The sequence below is a fragment of the Prosopis cineraria genome, unplaced genomic scaffold (genome assembly GCF_029017545.1).
Source record: "Prosopis cineraria cultivar Desert tree isolate PC_DT_omini unplaced genomic scaffold, ASM2901754v1 PC12, whole genome shotgun sequence".
Lineage (NCBI taxonomy): Eukaryota > Viridiplantae > Streptophyta > Magnoliopsida > Fabales > Fabaceae > Prosopis > Prosopis cineraria.
Genome location: NW_026555343.1, coordinates 27,254,432 through 27,280,001, shown reverse-complemented (window position 1 = coordinate 27,280,001; position 25,570 = coordinate 27,254,432). Strand labels below are relative to the sequence as shown.

Sequence of the window (25,570 nt, the reverse complement as noted above, 5' to 3'; positions counted from 1 at the left end):
CTGTAATATTTTCTAGCATGGATTATGATTCTTGCAAGTCTTAGAGGTATGACCAATCTCATGGCATATTCCACAATGGTACACCTTTTTGTTTTGGAATTGAGATTCCCTTCTTTTACTCTTTGGCCTACCAGGAGGCTTTCTAGTCATTGGTGGCTCCAAAAAGGTTTCGGTTAATAAATTTGTCACCGTCAATGCTTCTGGATGTGGACAGTCATGTGTGGCTATCGGCTTCACGCTGGTGGCATATATCTGTTCTTGAGCAATAAACTTGTAACATTCATCCACAAAATTGTACACATTGCCATGAAGTAGCTTGATTACTGCACAAGCATGTGCACAAGGTATTCCACTCATTTGCCATGCTAAACAAGAACATGTACGTGCTGCAAGATCAACATTCAAGTGTATTAGTCCATTAACTGATATAGTTTGCACAGAGATCAAATTTTCTCTATAAATTTGTGCGTGTAAATTTTCAGCTCTCACAACTTGCTCCATAACTTTTGCCTCAACGTTAGGCCCGACACCATGTTTCCAATTTCCCATAGCCGCTTTGCTAGCAACCATCTTCTTTGCCAATTTATCTCTATGCTCATGAATCAAGACATTAACATTGTGTTTTCTCTCTTTCACAATCCAAGCATTAAAGGATTCTGCAAGATTAGTTGTGATATTATCCCATCGTTTATATCCAAACTTGCATTGAGCCCATCGATCTACATCCCCTTGGGTTTCAACCCATTGTGCCAATTGTGGACAAAACAATCTTAGATTCCCCATTGCAACATTAAATTCAGCCTCATGCCTTGCATAGGCAATTGCATCAAGTAATTTCAACGCATCATCTTTCATGTTGCTCGAGGTACGTGTCTTACCTCTATTGATTTTCGTAAATGCTGTGCTAAAATTTTCCTTCACATGATGGTAGCAAAATGCATGTCTCTCACCACTACCAAATATAGCTTGCACGGCACCAATAATCGCATTATTCCGATCAAAACAATTGTTAACTCCACTGATCTTGTTATGTCTTTGATATTTTGAAGAAACCAAGACCAATCTTCTAATGTTTTCCCACTAACAATGGCATATGCTACTGAAAATAAGTCATTATCAGCGTCATATGTACATGCTGACAGCATTGTTCCCTTGTATGGACCGTTTAGGTGACATTCGTCTATATAAAGTATGGCTCGACAACCTCCTAAAAAACCAGATATAGAGCATCCATAAGCAATGAATAGCCTCTCAAATCTATTATTTGAGGCATTCTATTTTGCAACTGTTATTGGATCAGTTTCTATTAATCGACCACAAATCCAAGGGATTATGCTATAAGAATCTTCTGCATGACCATGTATTTCCCACAATGCTTTTTCTCTTCCCCTATAGGCTTAACTGTAGCTCAATCGCACACCATACTCTCTATACAAGTCTCTTGCAAGTTCATTGGCACCTTTATCTATATTAGACCTTAGAGCATCAACCATAATTGATGATGTTAATTTTGACCTTGCCGGGTGTGACACAATAAGGTTGTCTTACGCATTATGGGTGTGATCATTGTTGAATTTTGTAACCCTTAAAATCTCATTATCTTTCCCTATTGAATATGCTGCAATGTTCCATTCACAGCCCTCCACCTTGCAATATGCAATGATCTTCTCTTTGTTATTCTTCTTAAACTTGTATGAAAACTTGTGGAGATGCTATACTTGTACAATGCTTGTCTAAAGGCATCAACATTAGGAAAAAACTGCCCTTTACCTACTAACAAATCCTTCCATTTCATAGAACTCATTTTAGGTATTGGTGTAGGTACCATTTGTACAGCGCATGCCAATTCCGAGTCTTCAATCTCAGGATAGATACTTGGTGGAGAGAAAGAGCATCCATCTGAAACTCTCAATAAATTATCAATCCTGCATTCAATGACAACATTACAATTGTTCTTTCCAATATATTTGCATTAACAAACAAATTTACACAACTTACACATGTTAGTTCTCTAATGGGCAATCCATTGATGCTTTTATGGTGTCATTCCCATTTGCAACTACATACACATGTTCACTTTGTTTGTTATATTTGATCAGATGTTCTACTCCATCATCATCAACTAGATCTACAAGTGTGCTTGCATCAACGTTGACTGTAAATTTTAACTTGATTATATTACTTTCATTCCCTATAATTGATGATATCATTCTTGTTAACTCTTCATATGTTGTCCCTTCCTTTATTGTTCTAGTTCTAACACTCCCCCCAACATATTGCATACTTCCTTGGTCATCATTTTGAAAATGCCCCCTATATAGAAAAAACATAATATATGTTCTCCTGAAGAACTTGCATCTTACAGGTCAACCTGCACCACACACAGTATATTGACAACTAGACAATGTGTATTAACAACATATTTATCCACTATTGACAAGACGTAGTGTTCATTAATAGCAGATATTTTTCAACAAAACAAGCTTACCTCAGATGCTTGGGAATAATATATAAATTGTCCTATATGAAAAAAATAACATAATACATGTTTTCCAGTAGTGCTTGCATTCTTACTGGTTAGCCTGCACAGTACAGTGTATTGACAACTATTCATCTCATATTGACAACACAACAAAACACTATTGACAACATGTAGAGAGATATTCATATCAGATATTTGTCAACGGAACAGTGTTGCGCCAGATTATTCCATATATCAGCTATGCAAACTGAATGATCGTAGGTTTACCCAGAAAGCATTATCTTACCCTTAGACAATAATGAAATCATTAACACACAAGAAATCGTTTACCCAGCTAACAATGGATATGCTACTGTTGATCGGTAATTTACGTAATCATTTACGGCCAACTATCGTTTACCTAGAAAATTTATTTTCTGCCGATGAAATGCTGCTGTTGCAAAAGAAACACTCCCAACTCACTTAGATGAAGACAACGGCTGTAATCATGGACATGAGGAAGTAAAGATGATCCTATTGTGATCTACAACCATGGATATGCAGCAATCTTCACTATTGCTGATCATGGGTTTCCTCAAACGTGCGCGTGCAAGCAAAATCTTATTTTCAATGCTAGAAGGCAAATGGGTAATTTCACTTTCAGACTTATTCACCCTTAGGTCCCTAGGGACGTGGCAGCTATTTCTTAAATTCATGGGACCTCAGCGTATTTAAAGTGCTTCCATGGAACTTTAGACTGATTCTCCCTATTTTATTTGCATTTTTCTGATCCTATTTACAAAGTAAAAAAAGAGTACTTATTTCGATCCTACTTATAAGTACCTTAATGAATAGTGTATTTATTTTTATCATTTTGCTCATATTAAATGTTGGAAATGATATTAAATACTAGAGTATTTTATTTTTAAAATATATATATTTAATAAGGATAAAATTGAAGACCTATTAAATTTTTAGATAAAGTTAATGAGATTTAAAACTTTTCTTGGTTCGGTGAAAATACTAGAAGTGATTTATTAATAGGACTAAAGGGAATATATTTTAATAAAAAATATATATTATACTCCATCTATCTCAAATTATAAGATACTTTTAGATAAAATTTTACATACCAATAACCATCATTAAATACACTTAACAACCTTATTTCTACAAAACAAAAATCTAAACTTTTAAAAATACTTTTCATTTAATAACCTTAAATCCACACCTAATTAGTATTAAATAGAGAGAGCAAGGGTAATATTGAAATAAACATATTTAACGAAACATTAATTTTTTTCAAAGTGTCTTATATTTTGAGACGACAAATCTCCTCCAGAAATGTATTATAATTTGAGATGGAGGGATATTTAGTTATTTAGATATATGGTATCTTGTGTTTTTTTTTTCAATTTTCTTGAAATACTTATGTAATTATACTTCTAATCATTAATATAATAATATATTTTAACTAATAAAATTGATTTTAAAAATTAAATATACATTTATTTTTTAAAAAAAATTGGCCCACTGATTTTTAAAGCTAGTTCCGCCCTGCACTCATTTACACATTAGTGAAGTGACAAGCACGTTAATGGAGTTTCCCAAGAGTACATGGCTTAATACATTTAAGATCAAGGGAATTTATCGCGGTTAGAGCCTATAAGTTTCGTGTCAGATATTATTTTGTAAAAAATAGTAAAATACATATATGTTATTGTTAAAAATTAAAAATTAACTTGTACTTTTTGTTAGGATTTTCTTAGAAATTTAACAAATTAAAATTTAACTTTTAATAATAATAATAATATAATATATATATATATATGTTTTTATAAGATAATATTTAACGCAAATTTATAGACCCTTGTCACGATAAACTCTCTTGAGAGAGTCTTAAATATCATTCTCCTTTCAGGAAATTAAAACTACTTCAACACTAAATGAGATGTCCAGGACATTGAACATGTGTATTGTTTTGAGTCTTTGAACCATAGTCGGATAACTCGCCAAGCAAAGGCGTTAACGCGTGATTTGGAACTTGCACAAGGATGAGTGAAACATGGTAGCTGAAATAACATGCTAGGCAGATGATTTTGAATGTTATGCAAGTTTCTAGAGAAACTCTAAGTGAAAGGCTATGGATAGCGTGCTAGAGTTGCTAACACGTGATCTATGAAGCTTGAGAGAAAACTTAGGTTTGTGAACATGGATAACACTCTAAATGAATGACTTAGCATGCTAATCGGAAGCATTAAGACAAAACCAAGTCATTTGAAGTGCAATCAACACGTTAACTGCGACTTGGCTAGTTATGATTCTTCCAATTAGTTCCATGGGATATAACTCACTCAATACATATACTCTATAGTATGTTCATAATCTGAATTCCACTCTGAGAAAATAGAATATTTTTAAATGAGATAAACCTTGTATCAAAACATTTTCAAAGCTAGGTTGTGAGATACAATAATATAAAATGACTAAAGATCATAATCATAATTTCGAGGGGGGAAAATATCTTGTCTTTCTAGAACTGAAATGCATGTTTTGATTAAATATCTTGAGCCAATATTAAAAATCTAAATGAATGAATTTAACATAAAAAATTTGTTAACCTCAAAAATTTCATGCTATTTCAATACATTTTTCTTGGATTTTAATGTTTGCGCAGAGCTTTACATATTTTGGGCACTCAAAAGAAAAATGTGTATATTATTTTGAAAATTCACACCATAGCTTTATTTTGGTATTTTTTTAGTAATTTAATGCTAGTTTGGTTTAAGGTTGTGTTGGAGGCCATTCTAATCAAGAAATTAGACGCAAGCCGCACGTTCACGCCAAAAGGGAGAAATATACAGAACAATCCGAAGTCCTGACTCTGTTGATAGAAGTCACGACTTTTGACGTTGACAATGGAACGAAACACGTTAATTAGTTGAAAAAGTTAGGTCTAGGGATAAATAAGTTACTTCTTTGTGTTAGGACGAATTTATTTAAGCTTTTAGCCACCTTGGGAGCTTCGTGTGCTAAGATTTGTTCTTTGAAATTTATTTAAACATGTTAATTTACTTCTCAATGTCTCCCTCATGTTTAACACCAACCTTAATAAAGTGGCTCATCTCCTCCAAATATTCCCTCGATCGGCAATCCACATGCATCCATTATTTATTCATAATTTCAATTTATTACAAATTGTTGAGGAAATGTTATGAGTGACTTAATAATCAAAAGTTCAATGTAATAAATAAATTAAATATTAATCAAGTCAATGCCTTACTCTTGAACCATTTGATTAAAAAAATAGGGATCCCTAATAAGAATTCCCTATTATTAAAAATAAATTTAATTATGCTTTGATTTAAAGTTCTCTAAATTGTCTAATAAGCCATATTTTTCATTATTTAAGATTACTAGCAACTCTTAAACAAAAATTTAACAGCATAACAGCTTAAAATTAAAACTTTCTTAGACACTTAGCCCTCTCTTCATGCTTAAATTCATGCTTGTACAATATAATTTCAACCTAACTCAATCACCAACAACAAAAACAACAACATCCATAATCTAAAAATGGGAGGAAGCTGTATAAAAGAGGAAGCCACTAGGGTTTCATAATTAATTTTTCATTTTAGGGAGCACTTTGAAGGTCCTAATCACTAATACTACTACAAAAAAGGGTATATAAAACGGTTATTTTTAATAATATTAAACGGTTATAAACTGTTGAATAAACAAGCGCTAAATATTCTCGATGCATATATTCAATGGTTTTTAACCGTTGAATATTTTCAAAATATTCAACAGATTTTTGAAAAAACTGTTGAATATACATAAATATTAAATGATTATTTAGATAGAATCGCTGAATATTTTTCATATATTGAACGATTATAACCAAAAAATTATTTAATATGTAAGAATATTCAGCGGTTCCATTTTCAGTCGTTGAATATTATTGTATTGTACGTTTGGTAACAATATTAAACAGTTTTTTCAAATAACCATTTAATATTGTGAGCAATTGTTTTCCTACTCTTACTACATATTTAGCAGCCCTCCTATATTGAACATTTACAAAATACAATTTCAGCACCCAGAATAGAATTTCAACGACTAGCAATAATTATATACATGAAATTACATTATGAATTCCTACACAAATTATATAAAATTTGATGTTACACAATTAATGGCCAAAATAAAGCTCCAAATCCCAAAAAGTTAGCAAAGTACACCTATATCTATGTCAACTTTAAATATATATCTATATGGTGTATTTCTTCACTATTACTGATTGTTATGGCTAAGCCACGCTTGGAAAATACTACGTGCCAGCTCTTCAAAGACTTCTCCCATTTGAGCCTCAATATATATGTCACAATAAGTGTCCTTGTAGTACTAATTAATACAAAAACAACAACAAATTAAAGTTATGTTATATTAATAACAATAATGTATATAATATAATGATAATAATGTTAACAATATACATACATTGTCTGGAAGAGTTTCGGTAAGCATGTTGGATTATATCCTTCACAGGCCATGTACTGTGAGTACTACTCTGCATCCCATGTGGATTCATCCCATCAGTAAATAATGCAAGGTGTAGGTTCCTATCTTCTTTTCTGAACTCAGGATACTTATGGTCAAACCTTATCCATTCAAGAGAATCAGTTGGATGGCGAACCTTGTCATCTTTAATCCTTCCACTTGTATGCCATGTTAAATTATCTGCCTCTTGACATATGCTATACAAGTGCCTGAATCTTAAAATAATAGAAAATACCACATTGCCTTCTCTGCACTCTTCCCATTCTGCCTATAATATGATGCCTCACACTTAGGACAATGGGTTAGGTTTTCATATTCATTCTTGAACAAGATGCAATCATTAGGGCAGGCATATATCTTCTTATAGCTCAGCTAACTATGCATAACATCTTTTTTGCATCATATAGCTGGCTTGGGAGCTTATTATTCTTCGGTAGCATTAACTTTATCAAAGAGAGCAAGCTTGAAAAGCTCGTATCACTCTACCCACTTGTAGCTTTCAAGTTGTATAATTCCAACACAGTAGATAATAGAGTGAACTTAGTACACCCTTCATGCAAAGGTGTCTTCGCATCATTTTTCAACTTTTCTAACTTCTCTAGAAAATTCTTGAGTTCCCCTTCCATTTCATTCACCAATTTTTCGAGACAATAATCGGCCTCATATGCATTTGTGTCAAAATTCGGCGATGATGAACAACTTTTCATGTGCCTCTAGCTACTATTATTCATATCATCAAGTATCTCTCCATGCTTTATCTAACACTTATAACTCTAATCAATTCCATAATTCAATAAGTGGAGTTCACATGTTTCAGGAAAAACTAACTTCACATTGCCACAACCCAAACAAGGGTAAACAATTTACTGATGGTCTTTTACATTATCTACTGCAAACTTGACAAAGTCTGCCACCCCATCCTAATATTCTTTGGATAGATGATTGACAGACATTCACTCCTTATCTATAATGCCCTTGTTTAAGAAAAATAATAAAGATAGAAATCATTCAATGAATCATAAGTTGATTTTTTAAAGATTTGGTAAATTTTAATAGCATAATAGCTTAAAATAGGTGTTCCCCAAGCCTTATGCTCTATATTTATACTAATTTAATCAAACAAATTATTAAACCACTTTAAAGAACTTTATATAAAGCTCAAACTTCTTCTACATTATTACAAAGCAAAATTTTGTAAAAATTTTGACAACATAATGGCACGAAATTGAGCATTTCACTGGCTTAATGCCCTTTTTTCACAAATTCAATATTAAAATAAAAACAATTTCAAACCAGCATTCACATAGACTAATTTCATTTCAATTTCCAAAACAACAGGCTAACTAGAACTAAAAGAATAAGCAACAATGTAACAAAATGGTCATAATCTACAAGTAAACAAGTCTACAAGAATAAGCAACAGTGTAACAAAATGGCCATAATTTAAATTCATTTAAAATACAAATTAAGCATAAACTCTTAAGTGTGCTTTCTATAACTAAAATGTGAAGGAAGTTGTTGTAGACCCATTTTCATCAAATATAATTCATCATCTATGTAATGCCAATGGATTGGAGCTTGCAATATTGAAGAACAAATAATATTTTTTTAAAAAAAAGCATACCTTTAATTTTTTTTCCTAGACCTATGACTGCAAATGAGGGAGATTGTGGGGTGGAAGTGCATAGTGGTGGAACACCTAAAAGGAAGAAGTAGAACCATGCCTGAGATGAAACTTAGACCCATACCGGAACAAAAGCAAGAGACCCACATGCTGAAATGGAGGCAACCCATAAATAGAGCAAACTTTGAAACCCACAAAATGCAAAAATGAACTCAAATAGACCCACGAGCATTAACGACGCAGACTTCCAGAGTTTTAATGGCAGAAGAAGGAAGGAAATGGCCAAAATGGTGGATTAGTATTTTCAGTACAAAGAACAAAGCAAAACAGAGCTTCTAGTTAGATCTCAGGGAAGGGAAGAGATTTTTAAACAAACATATTCAACAGTTCCATTAATAGAACCATTGAATTTCATATATAAAATGGTTCTCAAATGAAAATCATTTAGTATAATAGAAAGATACAAAATGGTTCACTCTGGGAACCATTTTATATACTAATGACGTTAATGCTCAATTCTGCCTTTCATATACTAAATGATTTCTCCCTATAACCATTGAATATTTCCTTATTTATGCAATGGTTATTTTCTATAATCATTGAATATTTGTTTTTAAAATTCTCGCCTGCTTTATATAACATTTTTTTAAATAACCGTTTAATAAATAGCGTTATATATACATTATTTTATAGTAGTGTAAGTTATGAGCTTCTAGTGGGAGTGTGAGAGAATGATGCTTTTACAAGGAAGAAAGGAAGCAAATATTAAAGGTTACATTAAGAGAGAGGGGAAAAAGTTATGAGGCAACCATTTTTTTAGCACATGCTATTTTAAGTTTTCTCTACATCAAGCTAAAATGATTTAATAGAAGTTTAAACTAATTTAAATTGAGTTGGTCAGAGTCCTTTCAAATATAAGTTTTATCATTAATGCTACTACATTCTTAGAATTTGAACATGATACTTTTAATTTAGTACAATCCCCTTATCAATTAGGTTCTAACTTCAAAGTAGCTTTAGGGGGATAAACTACTAGAAGCCTTGAAATTGGCATCCAATAACACGCTTTGCATTGGCAATTAGGTTCAAACTTTAAAATAGCTTTAAGGGGATAAACTTCAAATTAGTTTTTATAACCTCCTATACATAAATCCAAAGATTTATTAGCATTAGATAATCAAAACCTATTCCCAATTATAGAAAACAAAATTTAGATATAAATCTAAAGTTTCTTTTTTTAAATATTTTATCAAACACCTTATGTGCATCAATGTTCAAACTATAAATTTAAGCTCTTTTCTCCTCAAATATCATCTCAACAAATTCAAAAGTTAGTAGCACACCAAAAGAGATGAAATGCTTAGTTAATTCAAGCATAAAAAAACACACAAAGCATACCCAAACATAAAGAACAAAAAGAGAAGGAGCTTACAATGAATTGAAGCCAAGAAGTTGCTGTCAAAGATGAACACGAAGCTTTGGAACTCAAAGCCTAAACCAAGACGAACTCAAAGGATTAGTGGGCTTTGGTTATAGGTTTTCGGCAAGAAATGATGATGGGATTTTGGTTTTCTGAAATTAAAGACAAATGAGAGTGATTTTGGTGAAGAGCAGCCAATAATCTGATTGCAAGTTTTTTTAACTTTAGAGACTATATAGGCAATTGAACTAATCTGATGGGATTTTAAATTTTTATTTGTTTGCTAAAACATTTAAAAAGATGGGCTAAATTGAAATAGGTGATGAATAAAATATTTTTTTCCTTAAAGATTTATTGATATTTACTATATTTGTGGGGCTTTCAAAGTTTTTTATGAGGTGTGTTTGACTTTTTAATCTTAAGCTAAGGTAGGGAGACTTTGTTTAATTCATATGGTGATAAATTTCATCATGTCCTGTAGGTTTTATGAGACTATGGTCTTCTCTATTTCTTAAGGTAGGATTAGGTGGTGGCAATTAAAAGGTGAGAAGCAAGATATTTTCAAGCGAAATCTTTTGGATAAAGGAATTTGGGATTCTCAGGGAAGTGCTAACATCATATGAGAGGATATGGCTAAAAAGATATGGGAGGTTGCAAAAGTAGTTTTGGGAGAATCGAAAGGTTCTGGTCCGAGAGATAAGGAGTCTTGGTGGTGGACTAATAGTGTACAGGATAAAATCAAGTATAAGAAGAACTGTTTTAAAGACATACATTTGTGTAATAATGAGGAAAATTGGGAGAGGTACCGTATGGCTAAGAAGGAAACTAAGAGAGCTGTGGGTGAAGCTCGTTCCAAAGCTTTTGAAGAATTTTATAAGAACCTTGAGACGAAGGAAAGAGAGCAAAATATTTATAAGATTCCAAGAGTAGGGAAAGAAAATCAAGAGATCTAGAACAGGTAAGGTGTATTAAGGATGAAGAGGGAAGAATTTTAGTTACAGATGATGAAATTAAAAATAGATGGGAGACTTATTTTTCTAAACTTTTCAATGATGGAGAGGATTCATCTAGTAACTTGGAGGATTTAGTAATTGGTGAAGGAGAACAAAATTTGTCATTCTATCGAAAAATACGTGATAAGGAGGTAAAGGAAGCTCTTAAGAAAATGGCAAATGGTAGAGCTAACGGACCGGATTATATATCTATCGAAGCGTGGAAATGTTTAGGTGAAGAAGGGGTGAGATGGTTAACTAAGTTATTTAATGTGATTTTACGGTCCAAGAAAATGCCTGATGAGTAGAGGAGAAGTACATTAATTCCTATTTATAAAAATAAAGGAGATATTCAGAATTGTACTAACTATAGAGGGATTAAACTCATGAGCCACACAATGAAATTGTGGGAGAAAGTAATTGAGCATAGGTTGAGATTGGAGACAAGTATTTCTGAGAATCAATTTGGTTTTATGCCAGGTAGATCAACTACAGAGGCGATTTATCTACTAAGGGGATTAATGGAAAAGTATCGTTGTAAAGATAAAGATCTACACATGGTTTTTATTGATTTGGAAAAAGCTTATGACCGTATACCAAGAGAAGTGCTTTGGAAAGCGTTGGAAAAAAAGGGAGTACGGATTGCTTATATTAAAGCCATACAAGATATGTATGAGGGGGTAAAAACTAGTATAAGAACGCCTAGTGGTCAAACAAAGGATTTTCCTATAAAGATTGGACTACATCAGGGATCATCTCTGAGTCCTTATTTGTTCAACTTGATTTTAAATGTTTTGACGGAACATATTCAAGAGGAAATCCCGAAATGTATGCTCTTCGCGGATGATATAGTTCTTATAGCAAAGACAAGAGAAGAGGTTAATTGCAAACTTGAGTTATGGAGGAGGACATTGGAGTCGAAAGGTTTTCGTCTGAGTAGAAGTAAGACGGAATATTTATATTGTAAATTTGGTAAAGGACTATTCGAAAATAATTTGGAAGTGAAATTGGGAGATCAAATTATACCTCAAGTGGAAAAGTTTAGATATTTGGGAGCCATTATTCAAAATGATGGCGAAATCAGTGGAGATATTTCACATAGAATTCAAGCTGGGTGGTTTAATTGGAGAAAAGCTAAAGGAGTTATTTGTGACCGTAAGGTGCCTAATAAACTTAAAGGAAAGATTTATCGTACTGCTATCAGACCGACAATGTTATATAGTAGTGAATGCTGGCTCTAATGGGACAGCAAGAGCATAAAGTTGGAGTAGCAGAGATGAGAATGTTACAATGGATGTGCGGACATACACGTAAAGATAAAATTCGAAATGAGCACATACATGAAAAAGTGAGGGTGGCACCTATTGAGGAAAAAATGGTAGAAAATCGGTTGAGATGGTTTGGGCATGTACAAAGAAGACCAAGGGAGGCACCAGTGAGAAGAGTGGAACATATAACTTTGAGTCCAATTAAGAGAGGTAGAGGAAGGCCTAAGAGAACACTCTTGGAAGTTGTTGAACGTGATCTCTTAATTAATAATATTTTAAAAGCTTAATAAATGATAGAGCACAATGGCGTCTTGCAATCCATGTAGCCGACCCCACCTAGTGGGATAAAGGCTTGTTGTTGTTGTTGTTGTTGTTGTGTTTGACTTTTTAATCTTAAGCTAAGGTAGGGAGACTTTGTTTAATTCATATGGTGATAAATTTCATCATGTCCTGTAGGTTTTATGAGACTATGGTCTTCTCTATTTCTTCAATGTTGGATAACTTTTAAAATTTACATCAATATTATATCAATGCTACTTTCTTATGGTGTTTTTTTAGAGAGAGATATATATATGAAGTGCCACTTCTTAGCCTTTTTAACATTTTTAGGTTGATAATTAATTTAAGGGAGAAAACGAGAATTGTGAATCAAATCTCTATTAGCCTTGGAGAAGAATATCAAGACCGTTCTGACTATTTTAGGTATTATGCCTATAAGTTATTTAAAGGTTTGACACACTCTTTGTTTTGCCTTTTCCCTACACAATATTAAGAAATCATAGTCAGTTTTTATTTTGAATGCATATTCCTTCAAGTAATTTTTTAATTTTTTACTGAGTTGGAATTTGGCTAAGCAATTTGCATCTCCTAAATTGGTTTGGCTTCATTCTTGATTCCCTATTTAATTCTAGGTATATTTTAATAGATAAAAGTGAATATTTTAAAATTTCACATTTTGCAGCAGCTAAATGAAAAGACTTTAAAGTGTGCAAACTTGACAGAGGAATAAGTCTCGTAAAAAATTAAAGAACGGGTTGCTGCTAGAATGAACATACTATTCATGTTACAAAAATTTTGATGTAATTTTCTTGACTTCCCTTATTTTTATACATTTTTAATTTTATTAATGAATGAGTCTTCTTTCATTCTAAGAAAAAACATTTATATATATTAGGTATGAATGTAGCAAGGGTGTTTGACAAGTATGTTGGGTTTCTTTGCTATCTAATAAATTTTAAAAGAGTATAAATTTTTTTGAACATTTTTATTTTATATGTTATTAGAAATTAAAAAACCTAAAGAAAAATAATACGATTAACAAATTAATGGTGGAGAAAGGTTGTCGAGAATGAAGATACTTTTCTATCCTTTTCATGAAGATACTTTTTAGGTATTATATTTTTTAAATTTTTTAATTTTTGATAATATATAAGATAAAAATGTTAATTTAATTTAAGTCCTCTTAAATTATTGATTATTTAATCTTTTTGACTATATATTTTGTTATTATTTTTTACTTTTACTTCTATTTTTTAGTTTCACTCATTTACTATTTGATTATCAATTTTAAAATTTTCACCCAATATCTATCAAATTAAGTTAAATCATAATTATACGATTACTTTTTTTTTACTTCTTATAATTAAATTTTGATACCACTCATCCCTACATAAATAGACTCTAATACCACTAGTCTTTATATAAACAAGCTCTGATACCACTAGTTCTTGTATAAATAAGTAGGAGTATTCACAGAATTGAGATACCCCTATCTAATGTCTCCTCCCAAAAAATGATCGGGACTCAAATTTTATTTCATGTCACATCCTAATTAAATTTTATAATTCAATCATAAAATATCAACATAAAATTAAATATTATAAATACAAAGTAAATTTAGCCAACAATTTAAATTAAAAATTTAACTTACAAACTCAAATTAGGCAACATGTTGACAAACATAATAAAAATTAAAAAGTAAAAATAGTAGGGGTTTTACTTTTGCATTATAAGATAAAAAAATTAAAAGGTAAATTGATAATATTTGCTAATATCTACCTAGAGCCATCTATATCCTTTGACAAGTTACTTAAGAAGTAATAAAAAATAAGCTAGAACTAACACAAAAGCTTTTTCAAAGTTATACTTATACATGCCAAATTAAATTTATATTGAGATTTTTATCTACTAGATAAAGAGGAAGAAAGAACTAAGTTAAGCATGTCATTTCTGCACGTCTATATGTTACTCTAATAAAAAAGAAACTTTGAATATTATTTTTAAGTATTTGTAATTCCTTGATAAACCAAAATCTAGTTCTAATATAAAAAATTATCTTGAAGTTGAACATGTTTGAGGAAATGCTTAAACTAGAATAAAACTAAGAAAGTATGATCTACAAATACTATATAAAAGCAATCCAAAGAGGAGAAGACCTGAGGCAGGGATGAGAAGGAAGGAGATGAGGTAAAGCTGGACCAAGGAGGAAGGAAATTTGAGACAGACATAAGATGAAGAAGGAGATACATCGACAACCCCAATCGTGAAGCTAAAACTCTAAAAAGTAGAAAGGAGAGGAGCTAAGGTAGAGATGAGAAGGGCTAAAAAACTATGAGGATTGAAATTATAACTCATATTGGTGCTGACAAGCGATAGCGTGGGTGGTCCATGGTCGCATGACTCGTGTCTTGTGTGTGCTAAACTACCAAGAGGGTAAGGAAATAGGAAAGTAGGATAGTGAGTTTTGATCGACTGAGTGAGGCTGTACAGTTTTAAAAAATATATATAATGAAGCTATTATAAACGACATGAGATGAGACATCTTGATGGCCAGCCAGAGTCTCGTCCTGTCTTGTTTCTTTTTTTGCTAATCTCACGAAGGTCCTGTCCGAACTTTTTTCAAACTGGGTCAATCAGGACATATTGGGATGAGTTCAAGCTAATTGGGATGGATCCTACTTGAACATCCCTATGAATAAGTTTGATATCATTTGTTAGATGACAGAAATGCCCTAAACACAAGAATTGGATAATTGATAAACTAAAATTTCATCATACTTTTATTCATCTTTTTCCTTGATTTTCAAAACTCATCATTATATATATAAAAATGAGGTTTAAAGCTATAAGAGAATGTCACATATTTATTTTTACGTTTTATGTAATTATATATTTTGAAATGCCTTTCTTGCAATTCTACGCTTTAGAGTGAATTAATATTTTTTTATGTTTATATAAAAATTAATTTTTATCTATTTAAAATTCAAATCTCATCTATCTTGATATTTTCCAAAAATTTTGGATGATATTTCAAAAATTAAACTTCATACAATCGAGCATATATATATATATATATATATTTCAATTCAAATTAATGTTTTTCTTTTTGTATCATTTTTTAGACATAAAAATTAATTTTTAACTATTTGAAATGAAAATTTTATCTATCCTAGCGATTTTCAAAAATTATTCAAGTCAAAAATTACATTCATAGATATTTAAAAAATTGACATTTAAATATAATAAATCATGAACACATTTTGTGCTTCAAAATTAGGTTCAAGATAATTTATTATTTTTATATATATAAATAAAGAATTAAGGTTTAGAGTAAGTTTCAAGTTTATTTATCATTTTATATGTATGTAAAATAAATTTAATTTTGAATATTTATGATAGGTTCAGTTTCAAAAATAATATATATATATATATATATATAAAGGAGTGCTTACATGTTGTGTGTGGATTTGAGATTCAAATCAAATCCTTTAAAAAGGAGTAAACAAATTATTTTATATTTTTGTATAATAATAAAATTAAATATTGTTTATATTTTGATAGTTCCGTTTTAGAAAATAATATATATATATATATATATATTTAAAATTAAAATTATTATTTAATTATGGGACAATTTTATAAGATATCCCTTTATCTCCATAGATTTAGAAATAAAAAGGCTTTAGCTTAAATTTTGAATTCTAAGTTAGATTTGTTTGTATTTCAATATTTGATGATTAGATTAGATTTGCAATTTAAATTTAAATTTCCCTCCAATATAGATATTGTATCAATTATAAATAAATGTGCTGGACTATGATTTCTTTCCATGTTTCCATATGATTAATTTCAATATCATTCATGAGTCTATTGTGCAAATAGTATAATTTCATCACTCATATTTACCTTATCTTTCATTTGTTCGCGACAAGTACACCTTAATGTTTCATTCCTTCATAGCATTGCATATGAGTTTCACTTTAATCATGCTATTAATATGTTGAGTTAAGAATGGCAAATCACAGTTCAAGGGTAATTCATCTTTAAAAAATACTTGGTCGAAACTTGTTAAACAAATTAAATGGTATTGTATTGATATTTTAAGATGTCGAATAAGTCTATGACTATGGTATTACATGAAGCAATGCTAATTTCTTTTCTTTTCTTTTCTTTTCTTTTTTGCAATGCCAGTTTCATTTCTATATATTACTAATATATGCTTATGCTCCCTTTTTATAAGATAATTGAATTTTGATAGTTGTGTGTAAGCCTTTTATGAGATGTTATGATAATAAGTTGCAACAAGTAAAGATATATGAAGTTTCAAAGTTTGGTTTTGGAGGTGATAAATTTCTTGCTCGACTTTTAATCTATATATATAATATTAATCATTGTCCTTATTCTAGTTTTTAATTGGCTATTTTGTTTATTTTTATTTGAAATTTTTTATTAATAGTTCAAATTTAAAATTTCCTCTAATACCTAGGCATCATTATATAAATATATATATATATATATATATTTTGTGTGTATGTGTATAGGATTAGCTTTCATGTGCTTTTTACAATGGAAAAATTTCAGTCAAGGACCCTTGGTAGAACTTAATCAAAAATTTTACTAAAGGACCTGTACAGAATTTCTCCTGAATTTGTGATGAAAATGATAAAATTATTCTCATTTAAATGAACAATGTAAACAATTTATTCATTCTCATACTACATATTGTTTATTTCCTTACAAAATATTGTTCGTTTCCTTACTTCACTTGTTTATAGGCTTATTTTCACTTGATTTCATTCTATGTTGGTTTCATAATAAGACGACTTGTTTGGTTCCATACTATATGTTATTCATTTACTTACTAAATGTTGTTCGTTTTCATACTTCATTTGTTTTATAGCTCTTGGAATGAAAGCAAGTGAGAATAAGCCTATAAATAGGTGAAATAAGGAAGCGAATGACATTTCGTAAGTAAATAAATAACATATAGTATGTAAACAAACAAGTCATTTATGTTATTCATTTAAATAAGGGTAATTTTATCATTTCTGCCACAAATTCAACAGAAATTTTGTAAGAGTCTTTTAGTAAAGTTTCAGAAAATTAGAGGTTCTCTTTTTCATTAAGTTTGGTCAAAGGTCCTTGACTGAAATTTTTTTCTTTTACAATTCTATGCTTCGAAATGCCTTCTCCTAATTATATGCTTTAAGAGTCAGTTTCAAAATCCTAATTTGTGGTTAAATTTGAACTGATATTTCAATATATATATATATATATATATATATAAGATAAAGGAGTAGTTATAATATGTGCATCTTCTAAATATAGTAATATTTTATTTTTATTTACCTTGAACTTAATTTAAATCTTTGAAATTGAAATCCACTTTTTCAAAAATATTGTTATGAAATCATAATGAAACACCAGTTCATTTTATGTTGTTAAAGTATTTTATATAGTTATGAAATATTGGGCTTTGAACTACAAAGATATTAGGCATGCTAAATATCATCCAATTTTTTTTAGTGTGTTATTTTAATGATTTATGGCCTGTTTGTGTTTGGTATTAAAAAATAAGTTTGTTTTATATAGATTAGAGATTTTATATAAAAAGATCCATTTATAGAGACTTTATAAAAAAACATATGCTTTGGTATTCTTACTTGATTATATATCTCAAAAGTAAGGTTTAGTAATTGCTTTTAAATTAGTTCTAGGAATATATTATTGGTTAAAAAATTTATTCTAGGTATTTTTTTGATTTATTACAATTACCTAAAATACTATTAATAATATCAAAATATATCAATCCAAATATTTCATTTGTTAAAAAATGTAAGGTATTTTTAGCCTTTCAATGTGTAATAATTAACTTTTTTAAAAAAAACACCCCTATTAAATAAATCACTTTATATTTATTTTTGGGTGAAACACCCTATTAAATAGGGTAAATGTGAAAAGATAAAGTTATTTTAAAAATAAGTAACTATTTTATTGAGGGTAAAATTTGGTTAAAAAATATTATATTTTTTAATGGAGGGAGTATTTGTTTTACATAATTATATCATATTAAAATGTTATAAAATTAAGATCAAGATTAATTAAAATCTAAAATATCATATAAACAATTTATATTTTTGTTAATATTTTGAATTTTTTATATTTATAATTTTATTATATACTTTTAGAGCTAACAGCATATTTTTAAAAAAATTTAATTATTTTTTTGATAAATTTTTAATAAAATATTTTGTTGACAACTAATTATTTCATAATATAATTAATTTTCTATTCTAAAAAGCCATATATTTCTAATTATCTTGAAAAATCTAATTGTATATTCAAATTATTATTCATGTTGAGTTTAAGATTGGTAAATATTTGGATTTAAAATTGAAATATATAACCAAGATAAGTTAAAAGTACAAAAAATTACCACAGTAACCTATCTTTAGTAAAATGATTTTGCCAAATTAATTATGGGCCTGTTTATTTTAGCTTATTTCATGAAAAAAGTCATTTATTTTTTGAAAAAAAATCTATTTTGTGATTTTTTGTTATATTTATTTAAACTTTGAAAATAATCAAGATTTAAAAAAAATAGATTTCTAGTTATTTTAAGAAGCTACTTTGAGTGGCTTTTGAAAATAATCTAATACAGTAGATGAGAGAAATTATTTTAAAGAGGTGGGATATGCAAAGATATTATAAAATTTTAACATAATATAATAATAAATTAATTTTAGAAAACAAAAATTGAGGAAGATATCATAAATTTTAAAAATAACTAAACAATAATCATTTTTTTATTATTATAACCAAACATAAAAGAATTTTGAGATCCCATACCTTTTAAAATAATTGTTTACTTTATTAATTAATTATCAATTTTGTGATGAGTGTGATAACTTGGGTAATGTGAGGTGGACATTACTTGGAAGGTTACAAGAATGAGTTCCAATTCTTTGTATTCAATTTGCATCGCTTGTTGTTATGGACTATCATTGTTGTAATTTTGTTGACTATCTGAAATCGGTTTTCGTGTGTTTACTTTGTGACAGATCAAATTGCATCTATCCATTTGCATGATGGTCCAATTTCATACAATAATTGCATCCATTATGATCATTTTTAACTTAAAAAGACCTGACGATGCTAGTTGTGCATAATAATTAGTAATGGAGATTTTAGAATTTTGACAAACTTATGAGAGCACTGCATAGTAAGTAGCTGAGCAAAAATGACCCTATGCACTTTAGTGAGTTCAGTGAAACACTTAATCCCTGTGTGGCTATCTATTTGTTTCCAACTTGTCAGATTTTGGATATTTAATTATTCTTATTTGCAAGTATGGTTGAAGTTTGATCGTAATAGGTTGAAGTGGTGTGTTGAATTGAGATGGCAATGATAGCATTTGGTTTTTTGTGTTTGTTTTGCTTTTCTTGAAAATTAGGTTTTAGTTAAATTTTACTCAAGAGTGCAAAAGATTAAGTGTGAAAAGATTTGATAAACTAAAATTTTATCATTCTTTTATTCATTTTTTCTCTTAATTTTTAGCACTCATTTAACTAAATCTAAGCATATTTTGTGACTTTTTGATCATTTGGGTATTTTTCACAATTTTAAAAATTTTAATTAAAAAATACAATTTTCTAAGAGTTTTTGGGCTGAGTGGCTATTTTCTGATTTCCTAATTTCAATTTAATTTCTTTTAAAAACTCCAACTCATAAAAATCCTTTTAAATATCATATATCCTATATCATTGCATTTCAGTATCTTTTAATAATTCTTAGATTTTACTTGTTAAATATTTTCTTTTATTGGTTTTATTTGATTTTTATTTCAATATTTATCCGTTTTATTTTTTTTTCCCTGTTAGTGTGAATAGTCAATGAGATTTAATCATCGGGTGAAGGATTTGGGGAAAAAAAAATTCGCAAAGAACGCACGAGCATCACCGTCTTCATGTCGCCTTTCTCTCTCTCTTCCACAACTTGCAATCAAGCCGTTAGATCTTTGATCAGATGCCAACACCGCGTTCCACTCACTGTTCGCAATAAAACCTCACCAATTTCATCTTCATCCATAGCTGATTTAGTTGTCTGAGTTCGCTCCTCTATCACTGCCATGATTGAAGCTTTGGAGCTTGACTTCGAGTCTTCACAGTTGGAAGCTTTGCGTGGCTAAGTTCTCTACTTTTGCCTAGTTAGTGGAAGCACTTTTGGACTTCAATTTGCGAAGCTTTTTTGAACTAATTTCTCCTAAATTTCGTTTGTTAATCTGGAGATTACTGGCTGTTGCTTCTAAGATTACATTTGAAATTTTCTAGTTATACTAATGCAAAGAGCATTTTTCGCCACAGTTAAAATATATTTTTGACGACAAAAGACGCTTTGTGATAGAAAATAATGTGGTAATAAATGTATATTTTTTGCAATAGGTATAATATAACTGTGATAAAAAATACTATTTTTTGCCATAGATGAAGTTGAGACCTGTGGCGAAAAATAGCCTCTTTCACCACAGGTGTATTTCAGGCCTATGATAAAAGATGTTTCACCATAGGTCCCAAAGACACCTATGGTGAAAGATGGTTTCTTTCACCACAAATCCAACCTTCACCCATGGTGGAAGATATCATCTTTCGCCATCGGTCTCTCTTGGACCTGTGGCAAAAGATGGTTGAGCGGCGCATCTTTGACGATAGTTGTGATTACAACTGTCACTATAGATTTATTTTTTTACCATAGTTATAACTATAGCCATATGTGCTATGTTTTTTTTTTATAGAATCACCTATAATTATATACATCTCTTACTTTTATAAAACCTGCATTAATACATAAATAGCAATTTCAGAGGCCAATACAAATATATATATTAGAAACATTTCAACTAAAATCTTCATTTTCAATACACATATCTACAATGTTTCTACTCTAACCCTGTTAATACTAAGAAAAAACGAGACCAAAGATTCCGTATATATCTCAACTCTCGCTTAGAATATGGCTCTAAATTTTGGAAGTACTACAATTTCAATAATAATATATATAAATAATAACTCAAGTATATGACAAATTTTATAATATAAATCATTATTAGCAAATTATTACCTAATCAAATGAGTGAATAATACCTTGAGTGATGATTTCATACATGAAAATTACTACATAATAACCACACTCTACACTTCCTGATTGTTGAGGACACTATAAAGATAATAAAAATAATGAAATTTATTAAATCAATATTATAAACTTCATTCTAATAAGAGAATAAATTTGAAATACTTGCATTTGCACCCACTTAATTTCATTCTTTTTCTTGTCAACCATTCCCGCTGATTTTCAATATGTTGCTAATGATCTATTTACCAAATATACACACTTAAAAAATATTAAATATATGTTATTAATAACACAAAATAGAATTATTTGAAGACTTACAATTCAGTCAAAAGACTTCATATCATCGCTTATTTCCCTTCGTAGTGAACAAAACCAGTATATAGTATATTCATCCAGGTAAATGACAAGAAGCATCCAATGATGACTACAACATATTAATTTATATTAATATCACATCATCAAGCAAATTTTTATTAAATTGAGGGATGAATTTAAAATTTAATACCTTTCAATAATTGGTAAAAACCAGCACCTCTTCTTTTGCCTACACATCATCTTTCGAATACAAGAAGCTCTTTAATTCACTTTGACGATTGCGGTTTAAAGTGGAGACAAGAACCCATAATTATAATCGACACCGAGTTCAGTGCATATCTTATGGAGATACCTTTGATAATAAAAAATATTTTAACAAGAAAGTAAAAATATTAAATATTAATCTAGAAATAAAAATGAACACTTACATAATAAACACTTGAATTATTGCTAAGTCCAAACAATCAAAAATAATGAGATCATTAATATCTTTTCTGGCAACTCTGAAAGTAATAGACTTACCAACAATCATTTTGCTTACTTTTATTTCATCAGAAAATTCATTCATATCAACCACCACCGAAGCCAACTGTTTCAAATAATCTTGCACCGGTTGGGGATTAGAACTCAGAGATTCTTTTGACTGTAGGAGTTCCTATAATTAATATATAATAAAAATTAGAAATACCTATAATGTTAATTAAGAAATATAGAAATTATAACTTTTCATACCTCATCGGTAACCTATCGGGCTAACCTTTTCAACCAAATAATAAAATTATGCTCAGCTTGTTTGCACCTCCTCAGTAGGGAATAACCTAGAAGCATTGGTATCCACAACCTCTTCAACCGCGACCTTTACTTGGTTATGTTGTATCGGTTAGTGGTGCACTGTAGTTGCATGGTTATACACCTTTCCATATGCAACTACTCGTCTGCCATGATCCTCTACATAAAGTATGCATGGCATTTTTTGCTCTAATAGGTTAGGATCAGACCCTGGATCTAGAATACCACCATAGTTCAGTGATTGTTGTGATTGCATCTGGAGATTGCTAATTATTGATTTCATTTCCATCATCATGCTTGATTTGCATTCTACTATCATCATTTGTACTTGATGCATTGGTATAAGATCAGATGTGGTGATGGTCCAAAATATTGTCTTATGCCCACGCCTTTTGGAACCCCCCTAACACGACAGAGTGCTCTTCACTCCCTAATGCTGTGACCAATATATCCTTCTTACCAGTAAATACAAAGGTCTCCTGAGAGGATGCTTCTGTAAGAGCATCCTGGAACATGTAATCAACCAATGCAATTAGTAGACTTAAATAATATAATTGAGATGTTGACTATAAAAATACTTACAATTTTTTCAACCACTTCTCTAGTTTCTGGGGAAATATACTCTCCTTTTTTAGTCATCCGTCCTCTCTTTCATACTTGTACACGATTAATAGGAGATGGAGGAAAAACATCTTCAACATTATCAACCCCCGCCACTTGTCTTTTTGCTTCCCATATAAATTTTTCTTCTGACGCTCTTGACCCCTTTGACTTTTTTTCTATTAACAAACAATGAAAAATATTTGTTAAAATAAAATTTTAATAATATTAGTTTAATATAATATTTTTCCTTCGCTTACCAAAAATTTAGGATCGTGTCTACTGTGAACAAACCTCTTCCATGTGCCATAATCAATGAATGGATACTTCTCCCAAGGTTTTTCCACACTGATATCATTGTCACTATCATCGTTTTCATTGTCATTCTTGGAAAACATATATTTTCTTGTAATTTTGGACTTAAAGTCTCTCCATCGATCCCTGACATATTTTAGCCATTTGTGCTTTGAAAATGGAGTTTCCTTTATGTCATATGTAATCTACAAAAACACGCCAATGATAAATTTAGTGATAACATATATTTCAAAATAAAAAGTAAATATGATATGAAGCAATTAAAAATACCAGTATTATTTCCCAAACATCATCTCTATCACTTTCTTTTACATCATCCCACTCTTCCTTCAAGATGCTAATCTTTTGACGAGCCACAAGACCCACAAAACTCTTAAAAATATTTCTTTTTTTCTTATCAATTGGTTGGCCCTTTTCATCAAAGTCAAGATGAATCTTTTCATGTGATTGGGCTAACTTAGTTAGTCGTGTGGCCCCTCTTTTACCTCTCTTAGTCTTTGCTTTTTCAGTGCCACTGCTACAAGGATTTTCCATATTTCTCCTGAAATAAATAAGATAAATAATATTAGTAGCAAAAAATATAATAAATTTAAACTTATATAAATAATAAAAGCAAAAAAAAATAAAAGAGATGAAAGAAATTCACTAATATTATGTTACCATTATAAATATATTTTAATTCTTCAAAATCATTTCTGTATAATATACAATCATTAAGGCAAGCATGTATCTTTTGGCACCCCAAATCCATTAGACACAATATTTTTTTTGCCTCATAATAACTACTGGGAAATGTATTACCCTTGGGAAGCATCTCTTTCAACAATCTGAGCAACTCTGTGAAACTCTTATTACTCCACCCATATCTTGCTTTCAAATTAAATAACTTCAACACTGCTGTTAATCGTGTATATTTTGTGCACCTTGTATATTTTGTGCACCTTGAATACAAAAGAGTTTATGAATCATTGCACAAGCTATCATATTTGTGCACCTTCTAAACAACTTCAACACCAATATCATATAACATATCCTCTATTTGATCACCAAAATAATCCATATCATCATTAACCTCTTATGGCACACTACGTTTTCTAGATTCACCATGCAACACCCACTGTATGTATGCTTTATAGAATCCAAAACAAATTAGGTGATCTTTAATCTCAACAAGACTTCATCGCAACCCATCCAAACATTTAACACAAGGACAATAGAACATCCTTTATCATTAGGAGCATTATTCTTTGCAAGTTCCAAAAATTGATCTACCCCTCTCTCATAATCGTCACTTGTTCACAAAGAATCTATCCAACTATGGTTCATCATTACCTAATTAAAATATCAACAAATAATTTATGATTTTAAAATTTTAAAAAATTTGACAGCATAACGACTTATAAATTAAGATTCCCCGGGCACTAAACTCTCTAATTAAGCCTATTAATTTTCAATAAATCACCAATTTCAACTAATTAAATGCAATGCACGATATTATCTACTAATCAAGTATCCACACAATTAAATAATAATAATAATGTATCACCCAAATAATTTACATTTGGTAAATTTTAAAAAAAATTACTTGCACAACAACTCAATAAATAGAGATTCTCCAAGATTTAAAACAAAATTTAAACTAATTAAACTCAAGGCATGATGGATTATAATTAAATTTAACAAAATTAAAATTAAAAAAATATGCATAATTATAATTAGAAAAATAAAAATCAAGTTTTAAAATCAAAAATGAAAAATTCCAGGCAAAAGGATGAAAATTAAGCTAAAAAAATGACATAAATTAAAAAAAATAAT

General features: G+C 29.9%; 1 protein-coding gene across 1 annotated transcript; it reads right to left on the bottom strand.

Moving 5' to 3' along the window:
- Window positions 1-12: 12 nt before the first annotated feature.
- Window positions 13-20,734, bottom strand: LOC129289209 (uncharacterized). Its single transcript, XM_054926006.1, has 4 exons — window positions 20,654-20,734; window positions 2,364-2,371; window positions 1,826-1,925; window positions 13-1,080 (listed from the first exon to the last, which is right to left on the bottom strand). Exons 1-4 carry the CDS (start codon window positions 20,732-20,734, stop codon window positions 13-15), a joined length of 1,257 nt encoding a protein of 418 aa, XP_054781981.1.
- Between the last annotated feature and the right edge of the window lie 4,836 nt (window positions 20,735-25,570).